The sequence below is a fragment of the Durio zibethinus genome, chromosome 14, assembly GCF_047325235.1.
Source record: "Durio zibethinus cultivar Kanyao isolate XHJ-2024 chromosome 14, ASM4732523v1, whole genome shotgun sequence".
Lineage (NCBI taxonomy): Eukaryota > Viridiplantae > Streptophyta > Magnoliopsida > Malvales > Malvaceae > Durio > Durio zibethinus.
In genome coordinates this window covers 22237465-22258598 of record NC_143175.1, presented here as the reverse complement: position 1 = coordinate 22258598, position 21134 = coordinate 22237465, and the positions used below count along the sequence as shown (strand labels likewise).

The 21134-nt window shown below is 31.8% G+C and overlaps 2 protein-coding genes and 1 pseudogene across 5 annotated transcripts; 1 reads left to right on the top strand and 2 right to left on the bottom strand.

Moving 5' to 3' along the window:
• Positions 1-3864: 3864 nt before the first annotated feature.
• On the bottom strand, positions 3865-4795 carry LOC111295658 (VQ motif-containing protein 17 pseudogene; annotated as a pseudogene).
• A 5873-nt stretch (positions 4796-10668) lies between these two features.
• LOC111294553 (zinc finger CCCH domain-containing protein 52-like) lies at positions 10669-13483 on the bottom strand. Its single transcript, XM_022887924.2, has 3 exons — positions 13143-13483; positions 12849-12909; positions 10669-11820 (listed from the first exon to the last, which is right to left on the bottom strand). Exons 1-3 carry the CDS (start codon positions 13213-13215, stop codon positions 11067-11069), a joined length of 888 nt encoding a protein of 295 aa, XP_022743659.2. The 5' UTR covers positions 13216-13483; the 3' UTR covers positions 10669-11066.
• A 433-nt stretch (positions 13484-13916) lies between these two features.
• On the top strand, positions 13917-18831 carry LOC111295635 (enoyl-[acyl-carrier-protein] reductase [NADH] 1, chloroplastic-like). 4 transcript variants are annotated; one of them, XM_022889199.2, is made up of 13 exons: positions 13917-14102; positions 14715-15029; positions 15464-15573; positions 15686-15741; positions 15837-15921; positions 15998-16045; positions 16509-16583; positions 16670-16781; positions 16884-16935; positions 17020-17071; positions 17203-17260; positions 18069-18167; positions 18397-18831. In XM_022889199.2, exons 2-13 carry the CDS (start codon positions 14750-14752, stop codon positions 18546-18548), a joined length of 1179 nt encoding a protein of 392 aa, XP_022744934.2. In that variant the 5' UTR covers positions 13917-14102; positions 14715-14749; the 3' UTR covers positions 18549-18831. The 4 variants fall into 4 exon arrangements, with proteins under 4 accessions (XP_022744934.2, XP_022744936.2, XP_089599981.1 ...); XM_022889201.2 differs by lacking the exon at positions 13917-14102 and adding an exon at positions 14122-14237; XM_089743855.1 differs by lacking the exon at positions 13917-14102 and adding an exon at positions 14122-14303.
• The last annotated feature ends 2303 nt before the right edge of the window (positions 18832-21134 follow it).

The following is a 21134-nucleotide window of genomic DNA, read 5'->3' as shown; positions in this document are numbered from 1 at the left end:
AATAAAAATTTTATTTATTAAATATATAAATATATATATGTAGGGTACATTATGGATATTATATTACTCATCCTCATTTCTATGTCTAATAAAAATTTAAAATTATATACATTTTCATCTTTACGCCCACAATATAATATCCATTAAATACGAGTAAAATCAGTTTCTCCATTAAATATGAGTAAAATTGACATATTTATTTATTTTATTAAGATCCAAAACAAGAGGCTTAAAGACAAATTAGTACATGATCACACATATGGTATCATTTTAATATTCTAACAATCAATTTAAATTAAAATAAAAAAATCTCATTGTCATCACGACACCATTCATCTACGTCAGCATGAACATCAATGGAAAGATTAAAAACCCTAATTTCATGATTTCGAAATGTCATCAAAATGCCCTAATCTTTCTTGTCCTTTTAAAGCTAAATATCCTAACCTTATTGATGTCAACACAAAGATTTAGTATGTACATATCTTTTATCAACAATCCAATGGCTATTTGTTTGAAATAAATTGAAGAAAATGGATAAAAAAAAAAAAAAACAACTATGTTATTCCATATATAGTTTCAGACAAGAAGCTAGTGGTTAAGACCTCAATTTTCATCCAGATGCTTAGTTTTCCAATTTTCTATTAGGCAAATTAGTCGGTTCTATGTACCGTCCAAAGAAAATTAATATTGCAATTTGATAATAAAGTTTACCAAAAATGTTGACTTAAATATATATAAGGTGCCCAAAGTCAAGTAATGCTAACCTTTGGCTCCAAGAGCTCACATAAACATGATTAGAACTGAAATTTCAACATATCTATGACAATATATTAAAACAGTCCCTTGACTGCAATTTTCAGACAATTCAAATTTAGGTTTAATTATGATTTGAAGGTTAACGGTGGAAGTAACATTAGTTGGCGAGGTTAATTACGGAAAGAGTGTCGTTAGTTGAATTATTATAAAAGAAGCTTCTACAACTTCATGACTAGACAAGGAAAAACAAAGCTTTGGTTTAAATCTAAGAATGGGAAAGCAAAATGGGAAAGCAAAATGTGAAACCTCTCCTTACATGTTTTACTCTAGAAGATGATTTCCTAGCAATTGTGTCCCCAGATGGAACCGTCAAAGTATTTCTTTCTATCTCTACTTACTTTTCATTTTTTTTAAATAAAATTTACTGTTTAGGTCCTTTTTTTTTGGAGTTTTTTTTATTGCTCTTGAAATAAATTTGCAATTGTATAAAGTAATACTCCCTATGTTAGTTTTAAAGTAAAAATAATATATTAGTACTTGTAAGCTATTCGAATTCGATTCGAATAAAATTTAAATTCGGCTTGATTATTATTAACTCGAGTTTGAATAGTTCAACTTATCGAACGAGTCAAGTTTGAAAATTCTTATATCTGATTCAAGTAACTCGTGAGCCTAATCGAGTTTTTATATTTTAATATATTTTAATTATTTTAATTGATAAAATATCTCAAATTCGAATTTGAGTTCAAGTACAAATAATTGAGTTTTTATCAAATAAGAATCAAATTTATTTTTACATGTTAATTGAATCTAATCGAGTGAGTTTAAATAACTTGATTTCTATCTCAAGTTGACCTCAAACTAAAAAAATAAAACTTAATCGAGTTTGAGCCAAATTTCAAGCCTCAAATTTGAAATCAAGTTCGAGTTCAAACTTAATACTATATTGACTCGAACTCAATCAATTATACTCATAATATTGGTGCAATACTTAGAAGGAGATTGGTTGAAAGACTAATTCTATGTTGCAAATGATTTTTTTTTCTTACTTTCTCCCTTTGAATATATATATATATATATATATATATATAATTATCACAAAGTATCCTTCATAAGGAAAAAAAAAAAAAAAAAAAGCCCATGCTGTCAGCCTCTTGAACTAGCATATGAAAGTGGAAAGAATCCTTGAGTTTGGTAATGAAAAAAAAAAAAAAAAGTTTTTAGAGTTGGTAGGGAAAATTGTGTAGATTTTGAGATTAATTTGAACTGGGTTTATTATAGGTGAGATTTGATTAGGGAAATCCGAGGATTTTAGTTAACAAGTTAGGATTTCTGGATAATGGCAATTAGGTTAGTAATTAGTTATAGGTTTAGGGTTAAATGTTAGAAATGGAAAAGACTAGGACTTCAATATTGTTTCTATTTTCCTAGGTGATTTCTATCTCAAGAAACTTTCATGTCATTTTTAAGAATTATAGTTGATTTGATTATAAGCGTAAATTTCATATAATATTTTGATTAATCATACATAATTATAAAATATAATTAATTAATTATAATGTAACAAATGTACGTGATATCCTCCTAGGAAAACAACCATTCTCTATTTGTTGATCACATAATTAAATTTACCCATATTCTTGGATAATCAATCTGAAAAAAAAAAAAAAAAAAGATCTGCCTTCTTATGGAGCCTTCTTACTAAACAGTTCCGACTCTTTGATTCTTGTGACCTTACTAAAAGAAAAAATTCATGGAATTTTGTCTTTCTTTTTTTTTTTTAGCCGGGGAGTTCATCCATTATAGTAAGTGATAGAATTTTACTAATTTGTTGATGGTTATTTCAAATCTCTCATTTCCATAGCGTATAATGCATCATGTCTAATTGTTGGATCTTGAGCATTTTATCTATTCATACATAATTTTATGTAAAAATAAATATCATCACAATCGGATCGGATAATAACTCATTTAAAACTTTAGATTTTGGGTCAATTATTCAATTGTTGATTTATTGAAATTAAAAAAATATTTTAATATATTATAAATAAAATTCTAAATTATATAAATATTTTACATAATTGTATAAATTAAAACTTATAATATAAAAATTATAAATATTCATTATCATTTGAGATTTTAGATAAAAACAAATTTTGCAAAGTTTTTTTTTATAATATTTTTATTTTTTTATTTTAAACCTTTTTTCATGAAAAATAATTGTTTTAATGAAAATGGTGAAAGAATTATTAATAAATATGCAAAAATTAAGGTAGGTTTGATTTTAAAATTATTTCAAAAAGTAAAATTTTAATTGAATTGGGTCATTAACAAACCCAACGGGTTATCAATTTTTTCATAAATTCAACAAGTCAACTCAAATTTCCTTTAACTAATTGCACAAATAATTTGATTAAAGAATTGATTTGAGTCAGGTTAGCCCGAATTTAAAAATTAATTATAGTAAAAAATTATATAATAATTTCATTTACTATCAAAGAGATTTTATTTGCACTTCATTTTAATTTCAATTTCGAAAAGGTAAACATTGGAGGAAAAATCAACTTATAATATAGAATAAAAAAGGGAATTTATACATCAAATTTGAGGGAAATCAAGAAATTAAAAGTATCCAAGTTTTACATTGGTTAATAATTTAAAAACCTAGCTTTACTATATAGTATTCAAATGGTTAAACATGGGTGAGGCTACATCCATCAACCGTTATATAAGTTTCCATATTAGGTTAAAATTAAAATTAAAAAAAAAATTCAAAAGATAGGATTTCTCAATTGTGTGATGCTTATGAGGTATTCACCAACATGCTTGCTAACATCATATTAGTGGACTATTTGAAGGGTCTAGTCATTATTATAAATAAAATAGACATCAGAGCCTTGCAAGAAAAGTAACATATTAATCAAATCAAATAACATGATACATAGTTTTGCACATTCTTGTTTGGTCTGCCAAACTGCTATATATTCTTCCCAAAGTAAGAAGAAAACACCCATTTTAGATAAGACAAAAATTAAGCCATTGAAGATAGAAAAGAAAGGGCTAAAACAATTATAGAATTGAAGCTATGGTTTCTGTTGCATCCAAATGGGGCATAATTAAAGAAAATTTAAGAAAGAACAAATTTGTTTGCAAAAGTAGAAATCTCAAAGTCACATGAAATTAGGTTAATCTTTTATATTTACAGAGAGAAGATAATAATAAGATTAAAGAGAGACAAACAGATGCATAAAATTTAGTTAAAACTATATCTAAAATCCCCACCCAAAAACATCATCTTCAATGATCAAATATTCAATTAATTCTATAAAATTAAAGGAAGGAAGAAAAATAAAAACCCAAAGTAAAGAATCAATTATGCAAGTTGAGCTTCTTCAAATCCATGCATGTGAGAAGCATCCAAAGGGAGCAATGGAAATTCACCAAGCTCTTGAATAAATCCATCCAAATCTCCAAAACCACTTAAGAAACCACCTGAATTCTCACCAAAATGATTCCACAAACCTTCTTCTTCCTTAACCCTTTCTCTTGTTTCCAAGCCTGCAAGGAACCCCGTTCTCAGCTCCATTTTCTTTGCCATAGCTGCTGCCACAGGCTTGTCACAAAAACTGGTGGTCCTATGCTCTTGAACATGATCTCTTCTAGCAATTCTAGCTTTCTTTTTGAAACCCTTTTCTTGAGCTGCTTTCCCTGTGAGTCTTTGCACCAGTTCTCTGAAGTTCGCTACGTCAGTTTTGATGATTTCTGGTGCAAATATATGAATTATGCGGATCTTTGGCTTTGGCTTTGATATTGTTTTTGAATCCTTGTGAATGGATAGTGCTGCCGATGGCGTTGAAGGAGGCATTCTGGTTTGATTCCTGATCATGGAATTCTCCATGAAAAATGTTTGACAGAAAGCAAAAAAAAAAAGAGAGAGAAAGAGGTGGGGGAGTTGGTGTATTTGTTTAGAGAAATGAAAGGAGGAAGGCTTATATAGGAAGCGATGGTGATAGGAAAGATTTTGTTTAATGGAGAAAAAAAAAATACAAAGCTGTCTGTTGGGACTAAGGACTGGATGAATCCTAGTCTGACAAACTGGAATAGATTCAATAAAGTAATACAGATGGTCCCCCAATTCTCAAAATTGGATTAATTTATTATATGTTTTATTAGTGTCAAAATATGCATAATTTTTTAACATATTGCTTCTTTTATCTTATTGCAATGACCAAACTATCCTCTCTATTTTTTAAACATTTATATGTGAATTGGCTTGATTTACCACACATACAAGAAAGGTTGGTTTCCACTTTCCTCCACCGGTTGAAAATAATATTCATAACTCAAAGTAGAATATTCAACGGGAATTTTTTTTTTCCTTAAAATTGGCGACGTCAAATTGTAAACAACTAAGTATGATTCATTTAGATAGTTGAAAACTTTTCAAATATCAAGTAGATTTGATTGATGGAACGATGATTAGAAAAACTATGTCTAACTAATTTTTTGTTCCTGAGTTTAATTCAAGTGATAGTAAAAATGAGATATGTGAATATATATACATATATATATATATATATATACATGAAGATTTGTATTTAATATATTAATATATAAAGTATTATTTATTTTAATTCAAAATTTTTATAGTTTTATTTTTTGAAAGATGTTTTACAAATTTAAAATTAAATTTTTACATATATATTATTTTTTATTTATATATTTTTTTAACGTAAAATTAAAAACGTTATAATCTTTATATTTTTATTTTTTAATAATCTCATAAAAAACCAACGTTCTATTAACATGATTCCACAAGGTTACTGCTTTATAAACGAATAATCGGCTTATATTGTTTGGAATAGGACATGTCATGGCTTTGCATAAACGACAGCCGTATGTATCCGCGTTTCAATGATTATGTATAACTTTTTATTAATCCATTTTGAAATGCGTTTTTTTTCTTTTATAATCTTTTTGTGCCTCCCAACATTTTTTAATTTCGTATTTCCCCTCCACGATCTTTTTGATTCTTCAATTTTGATCACAACTACTTCAATTAATTCAATTGTTCTTGATATTTTTAACAGATTAATTAAACTTTAAGCTAGCGGAACTCGAAATTGACCAAACAAAACTAGTGGAATTCGAAATTTAGGAGAAAAATATTCACCCATTAACAAGTAATTGAAAAAAAAAAGGTCAAAGTTACAAAAAATTCATAAGAATGCTCAAAATGATTTAGGTATGGTTGGTAGTTTGGGCACATAATTAGCAATTAATAACAATCATTTAGTAAAATTACTTGCAGCAATATCAATCATTAATTGGGTACATAATTGCTTCCAACTGTATAAGTTGACTAAAAACTTTGGCAATGTTTAAAAAAAAATATTATCGAATTTCAAGATCCATGTCTTTCTCCAATTCTCTTTTTGGGTTATTATAAAATCGTTACTCGTTAATTGTCAAGTGGATTTTCATATGTAATTTGAGTGCCAAAGAAATAAAAAGCCCTAAATCTTATATTTCAAATTGCTTATAGGGATTTTACAATTATGTACAAAAAATGGGATTTTAATTGAAAGGTTACAGAGATATATAGCATTAGCTATTTAGACATCTAAATATTTTATAATTAAGAATCCTAAATTTAAATTGGAATTAATATATATAATCCCATCTTAATTAAAAAAAAAAAACATAAAACATTAGTTGGCTTAGGGCTATATATTAGACAAGGGTAAATTGAAAATATGAAAACAAAAGTGTGCAAAAATGTCACAAAGACTTGAAGCTGATCAGACTCAAGCAAAAATAAAGATGTCAATGAATAAGGTATGTGATGGGTTAATCATTTTTCATCATCAAAATTTTATATTATATTTATTTTTATACACAGTATTTAATAAATATTTTAAATCTATTCTCATTTTTATTTTGTGAATATTTAATACGTACTAATAATTCTTTTTCTTGTAGCTTTTTTTTTTTAAATTATTTGTTTAGTTTGTTTCTAATTTTTATCTTGCACATTTATATAAATTTTTTAAATATATATATTAATATATATTTAAAATATAAGTATATTAATTCTAATTAATTAAAATAATAATTTATATTATTTAATAAAAAATTATTTATTAAATATATATAAAGCATAGGATATAGATATAAAATAAAAATCTAAAATCATATTCGTCTCCATACTTATAAAATAATACTCATATTAATTCTCGTTTAAATAAAAACTAAATTTCTCGTTAAATATTGATAAGATTGACAAAAAATTCTCAAAATGTCATACATATTTAACTGAATGTGAGTGAGTAAAAATGATGTTTTTGTTGCATCCTGTTTACCTCTTCAAAGGACTAACAGGCAAAGCCGTATAGAAAAGAAAATTAATTTATGTATGAATCTTATTTCAGTCGGTGTACTCGCCAAAACTTGGACGCTCTCGTACGGACATTTACCGTATATATCTCACTTTGCTCTATATATATATTATAATTCACTTGAACAATGCTTTCATTTGTCTCTAAGTTCATTTTCATCTTCTAGCTAGCTAATGAGAAAAAACCATAGCCGGTTTCAATATTCATTTTCCCTGTCACTCTCACACTCACGAAGCTTTCCAACCCCACCAATTATATACATATATATTCTCCATGACTACAGCAATACCCCAAGTTAATTTTCTTAAAACCCTAATTAACTAGCTAGCTAGCTAGCTAGCATTGGGTTTAGGTCCTATAATCGCAAGATGATGGAAGCGTGGAGCGCATGATAGCCGGCGGAGAAGATTTGTAAAAAATCTTGTACCCTTTTCGGTTCCAAAAATTTGGAGATAGTATATTAAAGAAGAGACCACATTATTTTTCCAAAGAGAAAATAATAAAGATAGAGCGAGAGAGAGTAAAAATGGCCGTTGGATGTGCACGTGAAGAGGGAGATTCGATGAGATTTGAGGGCCAGAGTGGTTTGCGTCACCAAAAGGGGAGGAGCTGCAGCAGTGGACACGAGTCTCGTGCCGGCTAGGCCGGCCCACCCCTATTTACCGTAAGTAAATTACGCATCGGCCTCTGATTGCCACGTGTACCCAAATATCTTTTCTTTCTTTTTTTAATAAAAAATGAATTGTACCCAAAACCAAAAACAACAAAAACCGTGTGAGTGAGGGCCCACTGGTTGACATGGTTCCCGGTCTTTCCTTCCTTATATCTTCCTTCTTGGCTGGCTCGCTCACTTTGCTGAGCTGGATTCTACTTTCCTTTCAGTTTCACCAACGTGCTCTGATGTTAGATTTTTGGACCAACTATATAATGACATGATTAATTTGATTTTGATGTATACATATAAATTAATTAATAGTGCACCAAATCTAATTACAAGCAGACATTGCAACCTAATTTCCACAACCCTTTTCTAGAAAAGAAAAAAAAATTTTCTGCTTGATATGACATGATTTTCTCGTAATAAGTTCAATAGAAATTTTACTTTTAGCAAAGACTCGGATTGATTGATGTAGTGAACAATATTTCACGTCGACTTTAACTGTATTATTATTATTATTATTATTATTATTATTATTATTGTTATTATTATTATTATTTACACAAACCATTCAAAACTTTTTTAATAAAGTTATAGTTTGTATTCAAACAATAACCTCAAATTCAACATCATATGGACTGGTTTGAGTTTAGCATTAAGATGTTTAAATCTACAACTTATAGTTCTTAATTTTTATTTGTTTTTATAATACAATCCGGATTTTTGTCAAAGCTTAATCCGGATTTTTTTTTAATTTCTTAATTAATTACATGTAATTATTTGATTATACTGGCGTAGAACTGTTTACACACTACCTACTCCACAAGATAAGTCGTTCTGGATTAAATATGTGTTCATACTAATTTTTTTATTTTCGGATAATCGAATCATGTTCACACTTTGTATTTTGCTCGAGATGTTCATGAACTTCTAGAATGATTTAATTACATATTTTATACTTGAATTTTATGAAAATATATAATAAAATATATAATTTACATCATAAATTTTTAAATAATATACAATTTATATCCTAAACTTTTAAATTATGTATCATACTAATTTAAATTTTAATTCATTTAATCATATTAATTTATATATACAGCATTTGATAAATATTATCAAATTATATATGCATCACACATATTATCAATATTTTTTAATATAAAATAAATATATTCTTTTTATATGAATCATAAAAAATATTTATGATTAATTATTTTTTTGTCATGTGATATCTATATGAATATTTTTACAAAATATTTTTTAATATTTTTTTTATAATAAAATTATGCTGATTAGATATCGTATAAGCAAGTTAAATTAATAATATTAAATTTTAAATTAAAATAATATATTATTTGAAAGTTCAACGAGCAAATTGTACATTTTATTTTTCAAGTGTTAATTTGTATATTTCCTTAAAATTTAAATATAAAAAAAATGCAATTAATTCATCTAGAATATTATTACTTATTTTTCCACGAAATATCTTTTAGTAAAAAACTATACGAGTAAATATATATCATATCTATTTCACAGTTTTCTTATTAATTTTTGTGTATAATTACCAAATGTAGGAAGTACATTGTTATATTTTAAACAAATTTTTACATATCGGTATGTATAGCTAGCAAATTCATGGGTGGAAGGACCTTAATTTAAATATCGAAGAGTCAAGGATTAACTACTCTCACATAAAATAATTGCAAGAGTTTGTGCTGTGTAGGTTTACATTGGTTTCATTCATTCAAATGCAGACTAATTGAAAATTGGAAAAAGAAAGGTGGCAGATGAGTTATATTATTACTAATACGCTCCGTTTGACAGAAAGGAAAAAAAATTGGGAAAAGCAAAAGTTTCTTTTATTATTAGTATATGATAGTGCTACTACATGAATCATATATATTATGAAAGGAAAAGTAATTATAACCATAATATATGATTAACGAAATGATAAATCATTGAGGTGTTTGAAGACCAATTATTAAACATGTTAAATCTTCATTAAAAAAAATTTATGTCGAGTCTAAATAGAAACAATTAAAGATTTGGGGGTTAAACCTTCTGCACATAGGATCCATAGCTTAGTTTATGTAATAGTTTTTAAAAGTTAACATCTACTAGGTTTAGAATTTAAATCTTAACGTTGATAAATTTTTTCATATTTTAAAATTACGGTCTATTTTATATATATAAAAAAAAATCTTCTGCACATATTATCTTTAAAAAGGAGATGATAAGAAATTATTTCCATATCTTATAATGATCCCGTCTATTTTAATATTATTCTGCAAAATCGTTCAACAAGGAAAACACCATATTAATTGTCAAAGCTTCATTTAATCTGAAAATAATTTAAAAAATGATAGTATCTTAATAAGTAACTATAAGGTAAAACTCAACAAGCATGTGAAAAGAAATGCTGAGACCGTAACGAAACCAGCACATATATTAAGCCCTAAACTAAACCCAGAAGGCCTCTAAAGAGGCCCAGATTGATAAATATCAATTCAGAAGTGTTACAGGAAAGTTCGACTACTCCCTTGTGTCGTGTAGCATCAAGTGGCGAATTTGATGAACTTACAATATTGAAATTTTGATTGCGAGCCTATATAAACGTGCATGCCAACAGCTTTGACGTACCGTGATATAAAACATAAATTATTGCCCGCCATTGAAATTGAGTTAGATTTTACTTTATTTATGTCCAGTAATAGCACCAATAGAAGACGATGGAATCCGTTATGAAAATAAAAATCTTGGCCAACAACCCATCCCGGGAGTGATGACTGTAAGCATGATGTTCGCTCTTTAATTTGCTTCTTCCAGGGTCAATTACTAAGTTCTAGATACACAACAAACCAATATATTCTCAAACTATCAAAATATAGATGTAATCATGTCTAGGAAGAGATAAAAGACATAAAATACTCCAACGTTTGCAATGTTTAAGCCTAACAACATGATTATCTTCCCTACCAACCAAAAGAAAAAAAAATTATTATCTGCCCTAAGTTTACAAAATCACATTAAAGATTAAAGGAAACTCAGAGACAGGGAAAATTGCAGATACTAAATCTGGAAGTTACAAATAAAAAAGTACCGAGACTAAAGAAGGTCAAGAAACCCTTACTCGTATCACTTCCACTAGATAGTATTGCACATCTAGCATGTTAAAAAAGGCTCTCACTCATACAAGACTGCATAATATCTCATGCTATCAACTACTTGGACAGAACTAGTAGCCCTCACACTACTGTCTTTCGCAACTCAGCTGCACCATGTGCAAAGTGACATCTTTCTCCAAAAGTGCAACTTCCCTTTGCAAAATTGTCACACAACTTTGTCTTGTAGTTGCTTCCGGAATGCCCTTGACCACCAGTGACACCAGGCGGTTTTGCAGGACCTGGGACAGGACCAAGGCTGCTGATAAGCTCTCTAACCATTGCACTGGCTTGTTTAATTTGCTCAAATGATCCTTCAAGCTCAATATTCCTAAGGGTGGGATCAGACTCATGCTCCCGAATAGAAAGTTTTGCTCCTGTTCGACGACATATCTGCTTGGAGTGCACACCACCCTTGCCAATTATGGCCCCAGCAAGGGAAGCATCCACACTAATTTTTGCAGTGGCTGAGGCACCAAAGCTAGCAGCAGGACCTGATGGGGGTGGGGGCTCCATCCGGCTGCCCATACGACCAGGAATAGGTGCCATGGTACGGGGATCATCATGAGATGGAGCAATAGGCTTGCCAAGTTCCCAGTCTCCATGTGCAAAATGACACTTGTCACCATACTTGCAACCTTCAGCACTACTAAATTTGTTGCACAAGCGAGTTTTGACTGCAGGGGCAGATCCATTAGGGATGGCAGCAGATGCTGCCATGCTTCTAGAAGCTGCAGGAACAGCTGGTGCAAGGTTCATTATCTGCGCCACTGCATTGTAACCTCCTGGAACATAGTGCAAGAAGTGGCAGCTCTCACCAAATGGACAACCAGCAGTGCTGCAATAAAAGCACGAAATAGGGTCAGATAATGCTTAGAAGAATCCATGAGATCAGCAGCTAAGTATAGATCTATCAAATGTAGATAAAATATACAAGCTTCACTTGCATTAGACGTTGTAACTTTGGATTCAAACCAGCAGAAAACCCAGATATTCCAATAGACCAGAAACCTAGCTAAAGTGAGCACACAGAAAATATCTAAACTTAAAAGCAGACGGGTGCACAGAACCTGTGTAAAAAAGTTTCCTGTCATGTTTATTAGAGTTTAGTGGCATTACACCAGAAACAATGGAACATGTCTTTTTTATTTCAAGGTGGATACTTAAAAGGCCAAGTAATAAGACCAAAGCTTCCTCCTATATTGGCTACAGGTTATCTATTACGTATTTATGTGCACAAACAACAAATCAAACCATAAAATCTTAATCCAAATAAAAAATAATAAATTAATAACAAAGTTGAAAAGCTATTGGTATCAATAATGACCAATTAAAGATAATGCCATGCTTCGCTATATTTCAATAACAGGGTACACAGAAATAATAAAAAAAAGTGTTCCAATCACATAATTTTCACATGCGCGTACCTGAATTCCGTGACACTTTCACTTAACTTATAAAGTGAGTAACTTACCAATGGATTCAATAACCGTACCAATTCTGAATATTTTAAGATTCAATAACCATTTAATTCATTCTTAGGTACAGTTCATAAGTTAATAACAAATGAGAGATCTTTGATATAATTTGCCTTTATCACCAACTAACTCCAGCAAAATTGTTAGAAATGATGCCAATCTCTGTTATTCTTTAACTTGATTATGATCAAACAACAGTAACGTACCTGTAATAACTCAATACCCACATTTCATTAGCAAAATCGTGCATTTTTAACCATTAAGAAATTCTAAATTTAAAATATTTTCACATTATAAGCATTAGACAGAACAGATAAAAAGATAATTAAGAATAATTTAAATTATAAATACTACTAATATTTATTTATGTGGGTTAAAGAATTTTAACCTGAAAAACTTGGTGCATGGCTTCGATTTGCTTCCTACACCAGTTGATAAAGATTCCAATTCTGTTGCAAAACATTAATTAATTACTTTTTCTCAGTTACAATTGTTTTTCTATACTTTTTAACCAAATTAACCCCCCATAAATTCCACGTTATTAATTCTTCATATGACCTAATAATGAAATTTCATTACTAATAATTAAATAAACAATCCGTATTTATATCCATGCTTGTAAATATTAACGAGAACAAAAAAACAAGTACTTTTTTTTTTGTAGAAAAGAAAGGGGGCAAACCTGGCTTAGATTTCTTGATGCCGCCATTAAAGTTGAAGCCAGCTTCATTCCTTCCTCTTTTACGAGTATCCATTCAAAAAATTTCTTTTAACGATAAGAAAATCACAGATCCAGATCCAAAGAGAAATAAAACGAACAAATAAATCAATTTTCCGATTAAACGGAAAACCAAATGATATTATGTATTTCAGTCAACCTAAAAACCCTAGAAAGAGAAAGATTAAAACCTTAGAGAGAAAAACCCTAAACCTAGCTTTGGAAGGGTTTTGGGGAGGAAAAGGAAACTACAAGCAAGAGCCGAGGACCTAAGAGAGTGGGAAAAAAGGTTGATACGATGAAGATATTTAAGAGCGACTATTTATATTTATAGATTTGTTTAATTTTTTTTAAAAGCGTATAATAACAATTTGGCGGATTTTGTTATTAGGGTTTAAATGTAGTTAATTGCTAGGGTTGGATTCCGCGAGTTGGCCGACTTTTTGACCGAATAATCGGGGCCCTGTAGTCACGCTTCTGTCACGTGATCCATAATGGAAAGGGCTGGATTTTGTTTGACGTCAGAAAGAATCTAGCCATTTTAGGTTCCTTTGGGCTATAATTAGGAACTCAATGGGTTTAAAATGGGTCCATAATTACATTAACCCAAGTGACTCATGTTTCAGGCCGGTGAACCAAGCGCCCAAAATTGCAAGCCAGCCAAGACCACCCAGGTCCCAGGGTCAACCGTGGGAGCCCACGCTCAAAACACTCCTCGACAGACGACAACGCCAAAGCTGCCCTTCTCCTCCCAACTGTTCGAAACCAAAACTCCATCAAACCACTTCGATTTCATCGAAAATCAAACAAAACAACACAACACACAAACCACATTTATATAACAGAACAAGTTTGTACGCTTTTAACATTTAAAGCAAAACCCAAAATTTCTCTCCATCTCAACCCTTCTTCTTCTTCACTTGGGTGAGTTCACGGATCTTTCAATGTTATACTGATCTTCAGTTTTCTTGGGTCTCATTATTTCTTCTTCTATAATCACTGTGAAATGTGGTTTACTATTGAAACTTTAATAATGGGTTTCATTTTTTCTTGTGTCTGGTTTGGAAGTTTGAACTTGATCTTCTGTTTTATCTACATATTGCTTGACCATCTAGAGAAACTAATGTTAGAAATTTTCTTTTCTTATTTGATTGCTGAGAAATCTGATGAAAATAATTAATGATGTGTTACATGTCAGACCATTGCAGCAGACAATGGTCACACTATTCCTAGAAGTAGAAACCACAATATGGGAAAGGAAAACTGAGCCTTTTTAGAAAGTAATGATATGTTGTGTTGATTTATACATTGTGCAAACTAATTCGAATTGGGTGTTTGAGACCCACTATTGATTAAGAAAAGTTTTTAACTTATGGTATTTTTGCATGCCCAAACTTTTGAAGAGGTAATGTAGTTGTTTTTTTTCTATTAAGTAAACTTCCTAGCTAATGATGCTGCTTAAAAGCTTTGTCTTTCTATGAACCATATTGTTATCTGTTTCATTTGATTATATAACTGTCCTTCTCGGTCTTGCAGAATTGTTTGATTTCGGGTGATTCAACTAAAACAAGATGGGAATGGCTGCATCTCCTGGGTCATACATGGCAACTATTAAGCCTTGTATTTCTTCTTCTTATCCTAAAATGCTTCTCTCAAGGGTGGTGTTCATCGGCACTGGGCATAAAGAGGCATCTTGGACAAGGCTTGCAAGCTTCTCTCACATCTCATCAAGGCAGCCTTTCCAGCTTAGCATCACTTCGGGACCTGTGAAATTTGAAAAGTTTGTTACAAGAGCAATGTCTGAGGCAAATGACAACAAGCCTTTGTCGGGACTGCCTATTGATTTGAGAGGTTACCTATCCTTATCTCCCCCCGCCCTTCTTTTCTAAAGCTTGATTTAATGTTTTTCATCTTCTTCATAGATTTTACCTTTCCCATCAATGATAGTTTCTCTTCACTCCATTCACTCTTTACGTGTCTTTCTATTCACAGAAAAAGTATGACAATCTGGTATACTTATTCTAGTACCAAGCATGTTTCACCACCATCTTCTAAGCATTAATTCAAAAGCCCACTTGTATTGTTCCTAGATGAATCAACATTGAACACAGATAGACTACATGATTATGAGTAGCATTTCACCATATGCTCATGCTTATTGAACCTGAAAATTATTTTTACCTCAACGTGTCGTGTCCTGACTCAAAATCTCTTAAGGCATGAAACTTGTCTGTGAGTTACGAACATAACCACTTGAACATCTAACATGAGGCATCTGTTCGCAGGTAAAAGAGCATTTATAGCTGGTGTTGCTGATGACAATGGATATGGTTGGGCAATAGCAAAATCCCTTGCTGCTGCTGGAGCTGAAATTCTTGTTGGAACATGGGTGCCTGTATGTATCTTGATCTAATGTATTGGTCATTTAGAAACAGAGATTCTCATTTAATGTCAAAGTTGTGTATTATTTCATTTTTTCTCACAATTGCATGCATTTCTTTGTGCAGGCACTCAACATATTTGAGAGCAGTCTAAGGCGTGGGAAATTTGATGAATCACGCATGTAAGAACAAAATGGCCTTCCCGATTGATTGTATAGATTTTGGTATTTGTTGAACTCTCCCTTACCCTATGCTAATTGGAATTTTACTTTTACAGATTGCCAGATGGGTCATTAATGGAGATCACCAAAGTTTATCCCATGGATGCTGTTTATGACTGTCCTGAGGATGTTCCTGAAGATGTAAGCTTTTTCTTCACATAGTTTAAAGAAGAAGTCAAATATTAATTTGTGGTATCCTAATTTTTGGTTCTTGCAGGTGAAAACAAATAAACGCTATTCAGGGTCTTCAAATTGGACAGTTCAGGTAAAACAGTGTTCAGTCAAACTCAAACCTCATAATATGTAACTTTTTAAGTTGCCTTTGCATCTCGTAGGGCAGATAAAATCTTCTCTTGATTTAGGTATATATATTTTGATATCAAACCAAGGAGCAAAAATACCTTTTGCATGATTTAATGAACTGCATTTTTCTTTCCTAAATAGTTAGACATAGAGCAGTGTAAATCACAATGTTCAGATTTGTGCAGCTTTTCCTTTTCCTCATGTCATGCTATATTTGCCCCAAAAAGTTGGAATTTTGAGTTTGTTTAGTTAAATTAAATTTATGGATGGATCATGAATTACTACAGATCCATCGCTTCACCTGTTAATTAGGTCTCAAAATCATTTGGTTTTCACAAAGCAGAGTGTCCTACTTGGCCATAATCACACTCAATCTATTTAAGGAATGGTATCATAGCTGACCATATTGTGTTAATGTCTCACAGGAGCTTGTTGAATCTGTGAAAAAGGATTTTGGCAGCATTGACATTCTTGTTCACTCACTTGCAAATGGACCAGAGGTGTGGTGTTCGTCACTTTCATACACCAGTGCTGTTTTTCTCAAATATTGTCAAGGTACTTATCTGTTTTTAACATATATTGGCAGGTAAGCAAACCACTTTTAGAGACATCGAGAAAAGGATATCTTGCTGCTATATCTGCTTCAAGTTACTCCTTTGTTTCTCTACTCAAGCATTTTCTTCCAATAATGAATCCAGGCATGTTTCTCATTGAATCTCACCCTATTTTCCTTCTTAACAATCCATGGAATTGAACATGCAATTGTTGCTTGAATTTAAGCTTGTCTATTGATGCTGCAGGAGGTGCTTCAATTTCTCTGACATACATTGCTTCTGAAAGAATAATCCCTGGGTATGTTGCCATTTATATTTTTCTATTTAAGGCATCTTTCTTATAAATATTTTGTTACATTTTATCATGTCATTCTATGGGCAGATATGGTGGAGGCATGAGTTCAGCGAAGGCTGCCTTGGAGAGTGATACACGTGTGGGTTTTTCTTTCTTCTTTTTGCGTATTGTCTGGGCTTGCTTTCTGTTTCTGTCTCACCTGCTTGCTATATTTTAGCATCTCCTTCAGTTTTGTCCAACTATTGGTAACTTAGTGTTTGCTTGATACAGGTGCTGGCTTTTGAAGCTGGTAGAAAGCACAAAGTCAGAGTCAACACAATATCTGCAGGTTTGTAACCCCCCTCCCCCCCAAACACACACACTGAAAAAGGATAAATACTTTCTTAATAGAAAAAAAAACCCTTTGGGCTTATGCCAGAAATAATTATTTCCAAATATTTCCCCTGTTGTTGTGCAAAAGCACTTGCACGGGAGGAAATTTGAAAAGAATCCTATGTGTAAGATAATTGCAAATTTTGGCAAAATAAGGAGTAAATGTATCCACTGTGAATTTTGGAGGATAAAACTGCATTTTTAGGTAATCATGAATCAAAAACCCATTGTCTGCATATTTCTATTTGAAGAGTCTGGTGCTGGCGTGAGGCTTTCTTGAAAATATCTTGCCTTTGGATTGCACAAGCAAGTAAAAGTTCACATTCTGTTTGTATAGATGGTAATTTAATTGAGCTTTCAATTGTCTAGTTTGGATTTTATTTTGCTTTTGCACCTCTAGTATACCATTAGGAGGAATAATGTTAGAAAAACATGCTTTTATTCCATAGAATTTCATTAATCTGAAAGTCAGTAAGTGCATCACTTAATGAAAGCTTTAGTATACCATTAGGAGGAATAATGTTAGAAAAGCATGCTTATATTCCATAGAATTTCATTAATCTGAAAGTCAGTAAGTGCATCACTTAATGAAAGCCTGAAGATACTTTTAGAATGTCCATTTAAGTACATGCAATTTCAATTACATGCCAATGTTTCGTTGATTTGGTCTATGTAGAGATACATTGAGCTGCGTCATTGTTAAACACACTTAATGCTCTGTGTATGTCAATTCCCTCACATTGTTGTGCCAAAAAATGTATCAGGCCCATTGAGGAGTAGAGCTGCAAAAGCAATTGGATTTATTGATATGATGATCGATTACTCACTGGCTAATGCACCCCTACAGAAAGAACTATCAGCAGGTGAGTCACAAACTACAACTTAGCAATAAATATGAAGAACTGCCAATCAAACTTTCTCTTAAACAAGAAAGTGAATTTAATTATATCAGAAACTTAAAACTGAATTGTTTTATACTATAATTTTCCGGTTAATAGATAATGATTGGAGGACAAATATATGTTGCTTAAACGTTATGCCTTGCTATCTATTTATCTTTGTATTTATGAAGTCTGAATTATAACTGGACAGAGGAGGTGGGAAATGCTGCTGCCTTTCTGGCGTCCCCGTTGTCATCAGCTATCACAGGAGCTGTTGTCTATGTTGACAATGGTCTAAATGCAATGGGAGTGGGAGTTGACAGTCCAATATTTGTGAACCTTGACATTCCCAAAGATAACTGAAGCTGGTGTTTTAAGACGAGGAAATGTTCATGAAAATTTTTATTTAGCAAAAGTAGATCTTTTTTTTCCAAATCCATTTACAATTACCACATTGTGAAAGAAGGCAAACATGTTTATCGTTTCCCCTTTCAATGGAAGGGTAATTACATCTGTAGATGAACAGTTGAATTTTCATTTCAACATTATTTGTTTCCTGAAATGAAATGGAGGGGTTTGAGGTTTTTTTTTTTTTAAAAAAAAAAAAATTCTATAAACTCAAAACCCCCTTCGCCTTGATCATCAATGCCAGGCCGAAAAGATCTCTTTTTTTAAATTTCAAGTTAGGGTTTTGAGTGAAAAACATGAACACTTAATTGAAATTTCGTGGAGAGAAAAGGGCAGTGTTGGGAGCGAAAATGCCTTTAAGAATTTTACACAGTGAAACGTTAGCTTGAAGCTTTGCAAGCTAAGAATGGATTATTGAAGAGAGGTGTTGAGGATCTCAGGCGAGAACTTGCTGACGCTTGTCAACCAATTAAAGACCTTTAAAAACCCTACCTTTATCTATGGTAATAGATTTGCATAATGTACAAACTCCTCAAGCTCTCTCCTCAGCTCCATTTTCCTTTCTTTTGAAATTTTTCTGTGTTGGCAATGGAAATCACAGCAGTTGTTGCAACAAACGAGACATTTTCATCATCCTATAGAGCTGAAGTTGCTGCAAATGGTGAAATGGCTCCATGTCTAGGCTCTAGGATTGCCCAATCACTGTGATGACTATCCAATGAGCCTGAATGCTATTCTTGTTGTGGGCCAAGCCCAGAGGGCAGGCAGGATGAGCATAAAAAGGTTTTAATTTTTGCTCAGAGTAAAATTAATGCTAAAAACTAAAAAGGGTTTGGAGTCTGGATGGATAATTTGCATGTAATAATACTGTCTTCAGAGAATTTTGACATAAAATTTGTGGATGGTAAAAATGTTGTGTGAATTCCTTGTATTAAAGAGAAAAGTGAATGAATGGCAGCAAGTTTTGCTTGTCAAAATGGTTTTGGGGAAATCCAAAACTTTAGAAACACTCAAATGATTTGGCAAACATCATTTCTCCTTAAAACTATCATTTTTCTTTTTCCTCAAAAATAATCATTTGGACATTCACCAATTCTCCCATAATTCATCCCTTTCTTCTCCTAACATAACAACCTCAATTTCTGCTACATTTTTCCTCCAATACCCTTCATTTCCTCTATCTCTCCCTAACTCCCATTTCATGACAAATAGATTTTCAATTGAACCTGCCAACAATCTTAAAATCCAGTGGAATAATTCTCTTTTGTAGATGGTAAAACAATCAAATTTTGACATGTGAGGACATGGACAGATCTTAAAGATTATTTTTTGTTTTGTTGTTGCTATATCTAAATGGTTTCCTCAATCCTCTAATATGATTCTTTTGGTGGATTCCCCTAGCAGGTACGGTTGCATTGGTCAAGTTTTTATTATGGTGGTTCATGGTTGGGATCTTTGTGTTTATAAAAGTTCTTTTGCTTGATTTTGATTGGTGATCATGGGATTTATGTGCTTAGCCTGAACTGCTACGTTTCTGGAATTATTTATGCAGTTCTTCTGTTTGTGATACTTTGTGTGTTTGTGTGTGCGTGTTTTATTGGTGATCATTGATGGGTCTGCCTGATTAGAGTTTCTGGAATTGTTTATTTGGAGTGATGCTAAATATATGTGTCTAGTTATCAGTTTCTTGACTCTCTTCTCTTTTCCTTGCTAACTGGAGTCACAGGATTACCATATGACTGATCCTGTGATTCCCATCAATGTCTGATGATTTCGTTTTTGATAAGAGAATCATATAGTGGAAGTCAATGTTCTGTTTTTGCAGTTGAGCTAAAACTTAATTTGGCTATTTCAGAAAATTTGACCAGCTCAATATCCTCATCTCTTATCTGTTGCTATTTCCTACTTTTCTTTCATCACGGCCAGATCTCTTCTGAAGGACCTCACAGAATTCATGGAACAATTTATACAATTCCTACATGTTAGATGGGTGATTATCTCTCCATGATTGGCAGATTATTTTTCTTGTGTAGGAAGATCAGTGGCAGATTGCGGAGGTATGTAAGCAATGAGTTAGTTCAAGCTTTTTGGTGCTATCATCATTTGCAGGCAGAGCATGTTTTCTTATTTCGCAGGATTCCCTCAAATCAGTTGAACCAATAGTTCGCCAGGGAGGTCCTCTTGAATACCACCATAGGAAATAGTCAAGCTGTTAGAATTTGAGCAGGTGTCTTATTAATAGGAGTTGTGAATTGCCAGTTTTCCGCCATTGTAGTTTACCTTCTTGGTTTAGTTCTGAGGCTGTCTTCCTTGCAAGAGTCGTCCTTCTTTAGAATGCTCTGAAAGACTAGGAATCTCCCCCATCTTCTTCTGTTTATTCATGGCAATTTAACTAGGACCTTTTTGTATGAAATTCTAGCTTTTGTGAGTCTGGTAGACGCTGTATCCTCTCTTTTAGAGATACTGTTAAAGCCATTAAAGTCCCTTGATGATTTAGATGGGTAGAAACTTCCATCTAATGTGAACAAGCTGAATTTTGCC

Coding starts and splice junctions, on each gene's coding strand:
- LOC111294553 (XM_022887924.2), bottom strand. CDS start 13,215: ATGGATACTCGTAAAAGAGGAAGGAATGAAGCTGGCTTCAACTTTAAT. Junction 12,910..13,142: donor CATCAAGAAATCTAAGCCAG/GTTTGCCCCCTT, acceptor GTTTTGCAACAG/AATTGGAATCTTTATCAACT. Junction 11,821..12,848: donor CCATGCACCAAGTTTTTCAG/GTTAAAATTCTT, acceptor CTTTTATTGCAG/CACTGCTGGTTGTCCATTTG.
- LOC111295635 (XM_022889199.2), top strand. CDS start 14,750: ATGGGAATGGCTGCATCTCCTGGGTCATACATGGCAACTATTAAGCCT. Junction 16,936..17,019: donor TCTGAAAGAATAATCCCTGG/GTATGTTGCCAT, acceptor TTCTATGGGCAG/ATATGGTGGAGGCATGAGTT. Junction 17,261..18,068: donor AGTCAACACAATATCTGCAG/GTTTGTAACCCC, acceptor AAAATGTATCAG/GCCCATTGAGGAGTAGAGCT.